This window comes from Procambarus clarkii, chromosome 8 (assembly GCF_040958095.1).
Source record: "Procambarus clarkii isolate CNS0578487 chromosome 8, FALCON_Pclarkii_2.0, whole genome shotgun sequence".
NCBI classification, from domain to species: Eukaryota; Metazoa; Arthropoda; class Malacostraca; order Decapoda; family Cambaridae; genus Procambarus; species Procambarus clarkii.
In genome coordinates, this window is record NC_091157.1 from 3,331,848 (window position 1) to 3,347,203 (window position 15,356).

The window sequence follows — 15,356 nt, forward strand, 5'->3', positions numbered from 1 at the left end:
ATCCCCCACACCACCCACACCATCCCCCACACCACCCACACCATCCCCCACACCACCCACACCATCCTCCACACCATCCTCCACACCACCCACACCATCCTCCACACCACCCACACCATCCCCCACACCACCCACACCATCCCCCACACCACCCACACACCACCCACACCATCCCCCACACCACCCTCACCATCCCCCACACCATCCCCCACACCATCCTCCACACCATCCCCCACACCACCCACACCATCCCCCACACCACCCACACCATCCCCCACACCACCCACACCATCCCCCACACCACCCACACCATCCCCCACACCACCCACACCATCCTCTACACCACCCACACCATCCTCTACACCACCCACACCATCCTCCACACCACCCACACCATCCCCCACACCACCCACACCATCCCCCACACCACTAACACCATTCGCCCCCACCACCCACACACCCCACACCACCACCCGCACACCCCACACCACCACCCACACCATCCCCCACACACCCCACACCACCCACACCACCACCCACACCACCCCCCACACCACCCACATCATCCCCCACACCATCCACACCTTCCCCCACACCACCCACACCATCCCCCACACCATCCCCAACACCACTAACACCATTCGCCCCCACCACCCACACTCCCCATACCACCACCCACACACCCCACACCACCACCCACACACCCCACACCACCACCCACATCATCCCCCACACACCCCACACCACCCACATCATTCCCCCACACCAACCCACCCACACCACGCCACACCACCCAAACCATACCACACCACCCACACCGTGTATTGAAGCAGCAGGCTTGGAAGCGTCTCAACTCGCCCGACAAAAAAAAAATGATGGGTTGACAGGTTTCCTCTCACACCTCCAGGACCCCCCCCCCCCCCTCCCCCAGGTACCCGGCCATACACACCACAATGCCAAGTCAGCTATTGTTTTCTTCAGGAAACAATAAAACGTGTTAATGATTAATAATGTATATTAATACACGAAAATTAACATATTTTGGCATAAATATTTTACAGCTAAGATTGAGATTTATAATAGAGTATGAATGAGAGGTTTGGCAGCCATGCGTGGTCACCACCCTTCTCTCTCCACTTCCACCTCCCCTGACAACACCTTCCACCACTGACCCCACCTGCCTCTTTCCACCACCTGCCTCCCCTGACACCGCTTGCCTCCCCTGACCCCACCTGCCTCCCCTGACCCCACCTGCCTCCCCTGACCCCACCTGCCTCCCCTGACCCCACCTGCCTCCCCTGACCCCACCTGCCTCCCCTGACCCCACCTGCCTCCCCTGACCCCACCTGCCTCCCCTGACCCCGCCTGCCTCCCCTGACACCACCTGCCTCCCCTGACACCACCTGCCTCCCCTGACCCCACCTGCCTCCCCTGACCCCACCTGCCTCCCCTGACCCCGCCTGCCTCCCCTGACACCACCTGCCTCTTTCCACCACCTGCCTCCCCTGACCCCACCTGCCTCCCCTGACCCCACCTGCCTCCCCTGACCCCACCTGCCTCCCCTGACTCCACCTGCCTCCCCTGACCCCACCTGCCTCCCCTGACCCCGCCTGCCTCCCCTGACCCCGCCTGCCTCCCCTGACCCCGCCTGCCTCCCCTGACCCCGCCTGCCTCCCCTGACCCCGCCTGCCTCCCCTGACCCCGCCTGCCTCCCCTGACACCGCCTGCCTCCCCTGACACCGCCTGCCTCCCCTGACACCGCCTGCCTCCCCTGACACCGCCTGCCTCCCCTGACACCGCCTGCCTCCCCTGACACCGCCTGCCTCCCCTGACCCCACCTGCCTCCCCTGACCCCGCCTGCCTCCCCTGACACCACCTGCCTCTTTCCACCACCTGCCTCCCCTGACCCCACCTGCCTCCCCTGACACCGCATGCCTCCCCTGACCCCACCTGCCTCCCCTGACCCCGCCTGCCTCCCCTGACCCCGCCTGCCTCCCCTGACCCCGCCTGCCTCCCCTGACACCGCCTGCCTCCCCTGACCCCACCTGCCTCCCCTGACACCGCCTGCCTCCCCTGACACCGCCTGCCTCCCCTGACACCGCCTGCCTCCCCTGACACCGCCTGCCTCCCCTGACACCACCTGCCTCCCCTGACACCACCTGCCTCCCCTGACACCACCACAAATGATGCCAGCCACCTCACCAAGGCCTAACGTTCACACGACCTGTGCTTGTTTTATTGGCCTCCTCAAAATTTATTCTAAATAGATATTAGTACAGTACGTAGGCTGTTAGAGGAGGGAGGGAGGGATCCAAGAAACAACCCCCCCCTCCCACCCCCCACCCCCCCAATGGCTCAGGGAGCGACCGGCCGGCCACACAATGCCGGCTGTTATCTACACCCCAATTGTATTAAAAATTCTGTGAAAAGGAAATGTGTTCAAACGGTTTAAAATATGTACTGTATATATTACAATTTTCACCATTATTATTGCTCCAATATGACATTTTTCTAATAAAAAGGCTATTTTCAGTGTAGATAATGCGATAATTATCATTAAATTGACTCTTGGCATCTGACGACGAGAGGAGAGTGAGTGGTCTCTGTGGTCAGGTGGAGGAAGGAGGGTGGGGGCGGGGGAGCACGTGTTGCCTCCTGACAACAACTCTCTCACCAATGCCCCCCTGACACCATTTTATCACCATTTTTATCACCATTTCTCCCTAGAAACAATGGGTAGGGATAATAAAACACTACATAACTGTTTACACTCTGGCGAATCATAGTTGATGACAGCCAGCTCTGACGCTCGGCCTCGGTGACCGCTTGGACGAACATTCCTCACTTAATCGAACATTTGTATGTTCCACTGAACATTTGGTACCGAATTCAATTTGTTCGGCTCTTCCGGGAATTCGATAGAGCGGGGTTCGTTAGTCTGAGGAAGCACTGTATATATATATATATATATTATTTTCTGGTTTAGGGCTTCTATCCCTCTAACTATTTTCTTAGCATCAGGGCTTAATTGAAATAGGAGTTCTCCAAAACTCATTTTCGTACTTTTAAGGTGAAGAAAAGAAGTGATTTACTATAGAGTGTATTACACTTATTTGTATAATTTGCACGACGTTTCGACATCCTAAGTGACGACTCCAAATTTCAACGAATCACGAGGAACCCCGTAGAAGACCTTAAGCGGAAAGTAAACAAAACAATTACAGCAATCAACGCAAAGAAAGGTAGTATGCATTTCAATAAACTTCAAGGCGACTATGGCTTAGGATATGCCTACGGCAGTGTTAAGACGCATAAACCAGGTAACCCACTACGCCCTATAATCAGCCAAATACCAACCCCAACTTATCACCTGGCAAAGAAACTCAATGAACTCCTAACTCCATACACTCCAAGTAAGTTTAGTCTACAATCATCAGCAGATTTCCTAGAATTGATCAAATCTACCCAGCCCGATGGAATCATCGCTTCCCTGGACGTTGAATCCCTTTTTACCAACGTCCCAGTCGACACAACCATAGGAATGATACTGGACAGAGTATACAGAGAGCACCCCCAAATTAGACATACCTGAGCCACACTTGAAAAGTCTTCTCGAAGCATGTACAAAGGAAGCCCCTTTCATCAGTCCACAAGGAGACATGTATTTACAAATAGACGGAGTAGCAATGGGCTCCCCCTTAGGAGTTTTATTTGCTAATTTTTATATGGGAACCATCGAAGATAGGGTCTTCAGTAGCAGACAAAAACCAACTGTATACTGCCGTTATGTAGATGACATATTCGTAATAGTAAAAGACTCAGATGAACTAATTGACCTAAAAAGACACCTAGAGAGAGAGTCAGTACTCCGATTTACACATGAAAATAGTGAAAATAACAGTCTGCCATTCTTGGATGTACTAATAACAAAAACAGGAACCTCTTTAAGCACCAACGTATATACCAAGCCCACCAACATAGGATTATGCCTGAACGGTAGAAGTGAGTGCCCCCAAAGATACAAAGCCAGTGTTCTCAATGCTTATATTCGTTGAGCGCTTACCCACTGCTCTGAATGGAGCAACGTGAGTAGAGAGTTTGAAAGAGTAACTCAGGTATTGGTGAACAATGGATATAGCAACGCGGAAATAAACGCTGCTATAAGAAGACACTTGGACCGTTGGTATAATTCAGAACCTAGAACAGAAACCACAACACCCCCAATAAAATTATATTACAAATCAACCATGCACAGTGAACATATAAAAGAGGAAAGAATAATGAAAGAAATAATCCGTAAAGGAGTAAAAAGCACTACTCCTAACCAAAACATAAACCTGATAATATTCTACAAAACCAAGAAGACTTCCGAACTCCTTATCAAAAATAGCCCGAAGCCGACGGAGAACCCTCTACAGCAGTCAAGCGTTGTATACATGTACACTTGCCCCCACGAAGGATGTAACCTTCAATGTAAGTACATAGGTATGACGTCGACCAAGCTGACGAGGCGTTTGACTTGCCATCTTCAATCTGGTGCCCCTAGGAATCACATGAGACAAGCCCATGACATTACTCGAACAAGAGAAATGTTGAACAAGAATACTTGCATAATAGACAAAACCCAAGATTCAAGAAGATTACAAATTCTTGAGGCAATTCACATAAGAATAGAGCGACCTACCATGAACACCCAAATCACGGAACTATTTACTCTACCCACCATGAGAGTAAGGACAAGACAAGAACATATCGATGCCAACACAGAAGACAATGTCCAACATAACAGGCCAATTACACTGGATTAATCTTTGTGTTTGGATAGGAGATGCCTCGTATGGGCCAATAAGCCTTCTGCAGCCCCTATGTTTATCCCTTATGTATTCCCCCATGTTTTCACCTTCATTGTATTATCACCTGACCTAATGCGGGTATAAAATCAACTAGTATTGTAAGATCTGTTCACTTGAGAATGAACCATGGAGGTTCGAAACGTCGTGCAAATTATACAAATAAGTGTAATACACTCTATAGTAAATCACTTCTTTTCTTCACCTTAAAAGTACGAAAATGAGTTTTGGAGAACTCCTATTTCAATTAAGCCCTGATGCTAAGAAAATAGTTAGAGGGATAGAAGCCCTAAACCAGAAAATAATAAATACAGAATATGCGGTCATATTCAATGAAATATATACATATATATATATACATATATATATATATATATATGGTGCTTGGTTCGGAAACCAAGCACCACTTGGTTTCCGAACCCCTTGGGGATGAGACCCGTCGGTTATCGTGTAAGTTCATAAATGAGAAATGGAGAAAAATGGAGAGAAAAAAAAAATAAAATAATAAAGAATCTAAGGGAAAAAATCGACAGGTTTATAGCATAAATTTGACAGTACAATGGGGTCTCGACTTACGATGCTAATCCATTCCCAAAGACGGATCGTAAGTTGAAATATCGTTAGTCGAAGCGATTTTTCCCATAAGAAATAAAAGGAATTGAATTAATCCGTTCTCCACCCTCAAATATTAACATACAAATACATTTTATACTGAATACAATGTTTTTTTCTAACTACAATACACTACCTAAGTTTATCTTACCTTTATGATGGGCTCTTGATGGCGTATGGAAGTTGGTGATGAGGGGGGAGGAGGAGAGTTGTTACTATTTGGTAAGGGAGTCCCCCTTCCATTATCACATCAGGCAGTGATGTTTTCTCTGGGGTACTCTCTCTCTCCTACGTTTTGCCTGAATACCACTAGGACCTGGTTGTGGTTCAGTGCTTGTTTGTCTCACTACAAATTTGTCAAGAGACATTTGTTTTTCCCTTCGTTTTAACATTTGTCTGTAATGATGCATCACAGTGTCAATGAATAGGTTAAGGCAACGACTTACTGCAGCTTGATGTGGGTGAGTTGTTTCAGCAAAGGTTTGCAATTCTTCCCATGCTGCACACATTTTCTTAACACTTTCATCCGGCGACGACTCAGCATTGAGTTCTCCGTAAAACGGGGGCAAGTCCGGCGAGGACTCGGTATAGAGTCCTTTGTGCGGCAACAGTAGCGGCGTTTTCGGGAAGATTTTGCCGCAGTTTTGGATATTATATGCATATACACCTGTAGGGAATTTCATTGCGAATACATTGATACCTAAATGAAAGACCTAGGACCAAAATTGAGTTGACAAAACTGAAAAGAGTGAAAACATTTTATCACTCTTGTGCGCTCCCGGGTAACTTTCTCTCACTTTCCCTGTTAGTTACGGATGGTAAGCCGGGCTTTTGGAGTTTATATGCATTTAGTCCTGTAGAGAATTCTATTGTGAACACATTGATACCAAATTGAATATCTTAGGACGAGAATTCAGCTGACAAAGTTGAAAAGATTATACACTTTTCAGAATTTACCGCGCTCTCCCTCATGTTCCTGCGGAACGCCTAAGCCCACCTGAGGTAGTGGGGAGGTCCCGCGCCCGGTGAGCAAAAGTGTGAATTGTTGAGGAAGAGACATTCTGTACTCTTGTTTCTGGTCTATGGTCATCCTTACATGGGTTTTCATATGTTGAGCCTTACCACTGACTTTCCTGGGACTCATGGCGTCATATATAATAATTACTTTAATGTTCAAAATCCAAAAAATCACCACAAATACGGAATTTCATATAGGCGTGATCGTCACTAAGCGGGCAGCTGTAGTAAACTGAGGCAGGTCAGACCGCGTGACCGGGAACCACGTGCTTGGTTGACTCGAACGTGTACCAACAAATATCGTTAGTCGACGACACCATTGGATGTCGAGTCGCATTTTTCGATGAAATTTACATCGTAACTCGAAATTATCGTAAGTAGGGGCAATCGTAAGTCGAGGTGCCACTGTATTTTGTTTGCACTCACCAATTAGGGAAGTCCTGATCCACTTCTCCCTCAGGAGAGGTGGGACCAAAGATCCAGAGCTCAACCCCGCAAGCACAATTAGATGAGTACAACTATGTGAGCACACTCTCACTGCTGCTGCCCTCCCTCCCCCCAAAGTGGCTAGCTTAGTAGATTAATACAATAAAGCATTCATGAAATAAGTATATTTATAACTTTTTATTATCCTAATAATATTACTAAACAAAACCTGTAACCAAAAATATATATGATGATGTACAACCAGAATTTAACAAACAAATCTAGCTCAACACACTGCGTGAAGTGTGGTTTAGGCTTATCGGAGTCCACCGATCCCACCCCACCACTGACACGCCTTCCCCACCTCCCACCCCCCCTACATCCCATCTCAGAGGTCACGGTTCACTTCAATACCCATTCCTCCCTGCCTGCCATCCAGTCTGCCTGCCTGCCAGTCTGCCCGTCTGTCTGCCCCTGCCTGCCATTCAGTCTGCCTGCCTGCTTGCCAGTCTGCCTGCCTGCTTGCCAGTCTGCTTGCCTGCTTGCCAGTCTGCTTGCCTGCTTGCCAGCCTGCTTGTCTGCTTGCCAGTTTGCTTGTCTGCCTGCCAGTCTGCCTGCCTGCCAGTCTGCCTGCCTGCCAGCCAATCTGCCTGCCTGCCAGTCAGTCTGCCTCCCTCCCTCCCTCCCTGCCAGTCAGCCTGTCTTTCTGCCAGTCAGTCTGCCTCCCTCCCTCCCTCCCTGCCAGTCAGCCTGTCTTTCTGCCTCCCACTCTGCTAACCTGCCAAAAAATATATATGATGATGTACTGAATTTAACAAACAAATCTGACTACTGTAACGGGTGGAGTGTGGTTTAGGCTTATCGGAAGTGAGCTGGTCCCTCCCCCACCACCACCGACTCCCCTAAGGTGGAAACTTAGTACCCAGATGAGCCACAGGGAAGTTAGAAAGAATTTCTTCAGTGTCAGAGTAGTTAAATGGAATGCACTAGGCAGTGATGTGGTGAAGGCTGACTCATACACAGTTTCAAATGTAGATATGATAGAGCCCAGTAGGCTCAGGAATCTGTACACTAGTTGATTGACCGTTAAGAAGCGGGACCAAAGAGACAAAGCTCAACCCCCACAAGCACAATTAGGCAAGTACAATTAGGTGAGTACCCACCTCCCCCACCCTCCCGCCCCTCTACATCCCACCTCAAAGGTCACGTTTCGCCTCAACACCTGCCTGCCTGCCTGCCTGCCTGCCTGCCTGCCTGCCTGCCTGCCTGCCTGCCTGCCTGCCTGCCTGCCTGCCTGAATTCCATCCATCCAGCCTGCCTGCCTGCTATCCAGCCTGCCTGCCTGCCTGCTATCCAGCCTGCCTGCTTGCCATCCAGCCTGCCAGCCTGCTAGCCATGCAGCCTGCCTTTCCCTCTCTCCCAAATTCTCTCATCCTTCCTCATTACTACCCTCCCTTCCTGCCTACCTCCTAGTATCTCTCCCTACCTCCCCCTCCTTTCCTGCCTACCTCCTAGTATTTCTCCCTCACCTCCCCTCTCCTCCCTGTCTCACTAATTCTCCCCCCCTCTCTCACCAATTCTCCCCCCTCTCTCGCATACTGCCTCCCACCTAAGCTCCCCCATCCATCCACCCACCAGTCAGCCATCACTGATGCAATGCGTGCATTTGGAGCCGACATGGTGCACAGATGTTTCTTGATTGTGCAAATATGTAAAACAAAATCACAGAATGAACACTCCAAGCCTTGTGACAATTCAAAATAATAGGAATAATAGGCCATGAATCTGTGAAGTCACAGGGTAGAAGGTATTCTAGAGTGGTGGTGCCTGACACTGTCAGTGGGCAAACTGGACCATCTGCCACCTACCACCATGGGCCGGCGCAACGTTTGGCGGGCCACTTCCTACCCGAACTTTGTTCGTGTAGCACGACTCCCCAACCCCAATCGGGAAACTGGAAGTTTTGGATAACTAAAGTTTGGAAACCAAGTGGTGCTCTGTAATATAATTAATTTGCACACTGCAAGGTTTAAATAAAAATCTGATAATCTCAATCTTTTCTTTTGCAGGTCCTTAGGTCAGAAGGAAACTTACACTTGCTGTGCCAAGACCCAGTGGCATTAAAGCTCATGTGCCAGAAATACTGTATACATGGTGTCAGAAGTACTACATATACAAGGGTAAGACTTTGATCGAGCCCTTTTTAACATCCTGATTATTACATACATTTTCTCAACATCCTGTGAATGAATGTTTACTTGGCCCCTTCAAATAATGTGTTGCCTTGTCACTCTGCAGCAAGCACACTTTCATCTTATGGGAAATAAAATATTACATATCGCTTTCGTCTGAATCACTGTACATGCGGTGTATGGTACATAATGTACACTGTACATCCAATGGTGACAATGGAAATATATTTTTATATACAAATGTATTTGTAAAGGTAAATGTGGTCTACGGTATCATTGATTTTATAATCTCATTATATATTAATTATATATTGTGTTTTAGTGTAATTGATGTTTTTAATATTTAATAGTTTTATTTTCCGAGAAAACTATTAAGGTTATGTAAATTAAATATTTTAACAAGATTAATTTTTTTTTTTTTGTGTTTCTGTACTAAAATTTAATATAAATATTTTCCATTTTAAAACTAAACACACTTTTCTACTGTATGATCTATTTTAAGTGTTGGCAGGGCATTCTTAAACAAAAAATCTATTCACAGTACCCAGTACGTAGTGTATAGTAAATATTGATTCTTATCTTGGACACGTAATTTACTCTTAAATTTCTTAGAACTGCTTACCTGTTGAGTACCTGCTTAATATTAAGTGGATCACTGTTCCCAGGTTACTGGTCTGATCTTTAGTAATGGTAGTCTTTAGTAATGTCTTTTCTTTCAATAGTCTGGTTTGGCTGTGTTTTGTATGTGGCCTCTTTGATGTTTTAAATTTTTTCCATAGTACGCTAATTGGAACTTATCCTCATTAAACATCACATTATTTTCTGTGGCCCATTGGAAGATTTTATTAACATTGGATTGGAGGTTTGCTGTATATCTATATTGTCAACTCGAATAAAAATTCTAGTGTCATCTGCAAAGGATGATAAAGTACCATAGATTGTATCCTTGTCTATATCTGATATAAGGATAAGGAAAAATATTGGAGCAATCACAGTATACCGAGGGACTGAGCTTTTTGTGATGGATGATTCAGGTTTTCCTTTGTTGACTATTACACTCTGGGTTCTGGTTGTTAGGAAGTTAAAGATTCGTCTCTTACTTTGCCTGTAATTCCTTTGGTGCACATTTTGTGTGTATTAACACAATGGTCACATTTCCAAAAGCTTTGTTGAAATCTGTGTACATTACATAAGCGTTTGTTTCTTCCATGGCATCTAATGCCATGTCATAGTGGTCTAGTAATTGTGAGAGGCAGGAACACCCTGTTCTGAACCCGTGTGGCCTACAGTTATGCAGATGCTGTGATTCCATGTATTTTGTGATCTTCTTAGCATTCTTACAAAGATTTCTATGATGTGCATGTTAAAGCTATTAGTCTATTAATTTTTGCATCAACTTTACTTACTCATTTGTGAGGGCTATCCAAATAAGATATCAGTGTTTTTAATGATCAGAATGTGTTTTCTTACGTGTAGGAATAGTGGATTAATAAATAACAGAATGTACATTGTACTTTCGATACATATATTCTTGTAAAAATCACATACACATTTAAACTTAAGGGTTCATTGAATATAACCCTTGTGCTGTGGCTGTATTTATAATAAGACATACTTCATTGCAATAAAATGTGTGCATTTCTTCAGAAGCGATGCAAAAGACATATGGTAAGATCATGAAAAGTTAAAAGAAAATTAACTTGCCACAGGATTTGTTTGGAATGTTTACAGAGCTATGCATACACTAATTTTATGCTGTTAGCCTCATGTGGAAGAGTGCATTTTTATGTAAGCTTTTTCACTCGCTAATTCACAGGAAATATTGTACAGAATATTTTTGGGTTAGAATATTTTATTATATAATACGCACAATATTTTCTCAGTATTTATGCATCAGTAACACCAGTGGCTTTTGTATTGTCTAATTTTCCATTCTCTTTTATGTTTTGACAAAGAATTTGTTTGCTTTAAATTACTGCCAAAGAGAATGGGATATTTCCAGAAGCTTATTTAATCTTCATTACCATCTATTGACAGCATAGGTGACACTTTATAATTTGTTTGCTCTGTGTTGCCTGTCAGGGTTGTAGCACAAGTTTTGTGTCCCACTATCCAAATGTTTAGCATCTTTAACAACATTTGCTTTACTAATCTATGAAATTCATGCAGATAAAAAATCACATCATCATTACTGTACACATCACAAATATGTTGTTTAAACTTTCCAATAATACTTATAAAGCAAACAAGTATTTATTCAGGAGATAAATAATAATAAGTATTTGCATCAAAGAACTTTTCAGATCTTAGCATTCAAGTAAATTGTACAAAAGTATCTTCAGATGAAAAACATCAGTATTGAGTGTTCAGAAATACTATCAAAAATACCTCATATAACAGCATACAGTACAAGTATTTATAAATAACAAAATCAGTATTAAAGATTCATTGTCTAAAACTACTTTCAGAAATATCAAAAGTTAAATATGAGCACTTATTCCTAAGAGAAGCCATATCACTGCTCGGTGTGTCTAAAACACTTTTCACGTAAATCAGATCAAATAAAACACATGAGGATTCATACAGGTGAGAAACCATATCATTGTTCAGAGTGTCTAAAAGACTTTTCATATAAATCACAGCTAATCTATCACATGATGAGTCATACAGGGGAGACACCATTTAAGTGTTCATTTTGTCTAAAATACTTTTCATATAAATCTCAACTAACAGTTCACATGAGGAGTCATACAGGAGAGAAACCATATCAATGTTCAGTGTGTCTAAAATACTTTTCACGTAGATCTGTTTTAACAGTTCACATGAGGATTCATACAGGAGAGAAACCATATCATTGTTCAGTGTGTCTAAAAGACTTTAAACAGAAGTCACTTCTAACAGTTCACATGAGGAGTCATACAGGAGAGAAACCATATCATTGTTCAGTGTGTCTAAAAGACTTTTCATGGAAGTCACATCTAGTCTATCACATGAGGAGTCATACAGGAGAGAAACCATATCAGTGTTCAGAGTGTCTAAAAGACTTTTCACAGAAGTCACATCTAGTCTATCACATGAGGAGTCATGATACAGGAGAGAAACCATATCAGTGTTCAGAGTGTCTAAAAGACTTTTCATGGAAGTCACATCTAGTCTATCACATGAGGAGTCATACAGGAGAGAAACCATATCAGTGTTCAGAGTGTCTAAAAGACTTTTCACGGAAGTCACATCTAGTCTATCACATGATGAGTCATTCAGGAGAGAAACCATATCAGTGTTCAGTTTGTCTAAAAGACTTTTCACAAAAATCAGATATAATAGTTCACTTGAGGATTCATACAGGTGAAAAACCGTATCATTGTTCAGTGTGTCTAAAAGACTTTAAACAGAAGTCACTTCTAACAGTTCACATGAGAAGTCATACAGGGGAGAAACCATATAATTGTTCAGTTTGTGTAAAAGACTTTACAAATAAATCATCTCTAGTAGCTCATATGAGAATTCATACAGGGGAGAAACCATTTAAGTGTTCAGTTTGTCTAAAAGACTTTTCACGAAAATCAGATCTAATAGTTCACTTGAGGATTCATACAGGTGAGAAACCATATCATTGTTCAGTGTGTCTAAAAGACTTTTCACGTAGGACTCGTCTAACAGTTCACATGAGGATTCATACAGGAGAGAAACCATATCATTGTTCAGTATGTCTAAAAGTATTTTCACAGAGACCATGTATAATAAAACACATGAAGATTCATACAAGAGAGAATATTCATACATCATAGTAAAGGAAATATCATCTGGCATGGACTCAGAAGAAGAAGATATGAAAAGCTTTAATGTGGAAAGCTCCTTCGGCTCCCCAGAGCTATACCGGGTTGAAGTGCATATATTAGACTGTGGCAACAGTCAATCGATGGAGTTCTAGGCCTGCCAGGGACCTGGACCTAGATTCAGGAAGCTCTGTGTATTTCTTCGTAAGTGGGTTTGCAACAAAGGTTCCTAAGTGTGCCCTAAGAAGATGCTTAGGTGCAATTCAATAACGTCCACTTAGGAAGGAATTTGTTGGTTCACCTGCGTGCCAATAGAGGTCACTGCTGTGTTTCGTTTGGCCAATCAGAGAGCAGCAACATTCTTCATATTGAAGATTTAGCGCTGGCTTATCGAAGCTCTACTGCCTCCTATTTACGTCAAATTTTCTTATAAAATTAGTATATTTCGAAGTAAAACAATGTTTTTTTTTCAACTTCTACAGCCAGCACCGACATTGTAGTAAACAAATATGTTACATTTGTTGTTTACCTACGTAATTCTAAGAGATACTGTGTTGCTGTCCTTGTTGCTCGGAAGATGTGCTGACAATTATTGTATATATTTACTGAATTTACCCAAGGGCCACTAACTATCTAGTGGCCTCGAAGAGGACAGAAAGCCGGCGGCTTGTTAAAGGGCCCGCCAATTGTCTTAATGATATTTTTTAGCTGGAATTTGGCATTTACGGCTTTAGCGGGTAGGCGGTTCCATGGGTTTATAGCCCTCTTGGTGGAAAAAAACATCTGTTTTCAGTCCTACTTGAGAGAACATACTCTCCAACACTATACCTGTGATTGCCCTGTTATCAGTGACTTCATACCAAATGGTATGAGGTATTTTGAACTCTGTAATTACTTCATACACTCAGGAATATTGGAAGATATTCTTGTGCTGCACCCAGATTTTGCCAGGGGAGGCTAATAGATCAGCATTAAGTATTTTGTTCTCTCCTAATTCCATGTATGACTGGCCATCCTGTGAGGTGAGGATGTTGGATGAGCTTGTAGCTAGTTTTTTATCTACACTGTGTGGTCCTTTATACAGAATAGGGAAGCAGCACATTGCTGTGTATACCTAAACATGTTTAAAAATACATTGTTTGAGAGGAGTCTTGTGGAAACTGGTAAGAGTAATTATAATATAATGTTTCCATGATTCAGTGCTTACCTCTTGTGAAAATCGTGAAGAGTTGTTTAGTCAGAGTTGATTTGTTTTTTGTATTGAGGCTGGTATTTTCTAAATTGATTCCATGTACAGTATGTCTAACCATCCTGTGAGATGGGAGTATTAGATAAACTTACAGCTAGTTTTTTATCTACACTGTGTAATATTCCATATATAATAGGGTAGCAGCACATTGCTGTGTATACCTAATCTTCTTAATAAAAAAATCAGTAATAAAGATTTTAAATTATAGTTTGTATTATTACAAATACAGTACTGTATTATCCTTATTAAATCATGCTGACCATGGATCATTAAGATCTCATGTTGATATGTAATAGTCATATTTCTTTTGAACTGCTAATCCATGCTAATCATTCATTAAATTGTGCATTGTCTCAATTTTTCACTTCCTTGGATATACTGTACAGTACAAAAAGATAGGATAAAAATAAACCAGTAATATTTCTTTCATTATATTTTTCATTTAAATAACCATCAATATTTTTACAGCTGACAGGATTTGTTTTACCATACAGGTGCATTATTTGTTAAAAAAAAAATTGATTTATTGTTACACACAATGGTGCTACATAGCCTTCCCAGCTTGGTGCCTTCTTTTAATACTTACTGATTAAAAAATAAATAATAAATACATTTTATTCAGGAAAAGTACATACAGTTGATTTACAAACATAATGTTGGATTTACAGACAGATCTAGTACATACAATACCTAAAGCCACTAATACTCATAGCATTTCGGGCAAGGTGTGGGGGAAAAAACACAGACTAAAACTTAATAGTAATTGGGATTAGGTATAAATTGTGTTGAAAGAAGGAATAAAAAAATACAAAAAGGGGGGTTAACATAGCATAAATCAGGAATTGCACATGTTGGTGAACAGCATTGTTTAAAAAATAGCAAGACATGGGTTGACATTTAGGAGGTAAGTTAGGTTACATGGAGTTAATTAGGCAGTACTTGATTTAACTCTTAAACTGGTTGAGAGAGGTACAGCCTTTGACATGATTCGGGAGGTCATTCCACATTCTGGGTCCCTTGATTTGTAGAGCACTTCTAGTTTGGTTACACACAGCCAAATTGTGTAACAGGAAGAGGTCTTGGACACAAATTTGTTCCATGCTAAATGTAGAGGAATCAGCTGAGTATTCCTCAAATAAAATAAGTTGCCTCAGCTTAAGGTAAATAAAATGAGCATTTCTCAAATAAGTAGCTGCCTCACCTCACTGCCTTACTGCTACATAGCCTTCCCGGC

General features: G+C 43.0%; 1 protein-coding gene across 1 annotated transcript in view; it reads left to right on the forward strand.

Moving 5' to 3' along the window:
• Positions 1-14,546, forward strand: part of LOC123759578 (zinc finger protein 271) — a 50,244-nt gene extending 35,698 nt beyond the window's left edge. Inside the window, exon 3 of the mRNA XM_045744684.2 lies at positions 8,975-14,546. Coding sequence (XP_045600640.2) covers positions 11,668-12,885 — 1,218 coding nt within the window. The 5' untranslated portion in view covers positions 8,975-11,667 and the 3' untranslated portion in view covers positions 12,886-14,546. The remainder of the gene's footprint in view (positions 1-8,974) is intronic.
• The last annotated feature ends 810 nt before the right edge of the window (positions 14,547-15,356 follow it).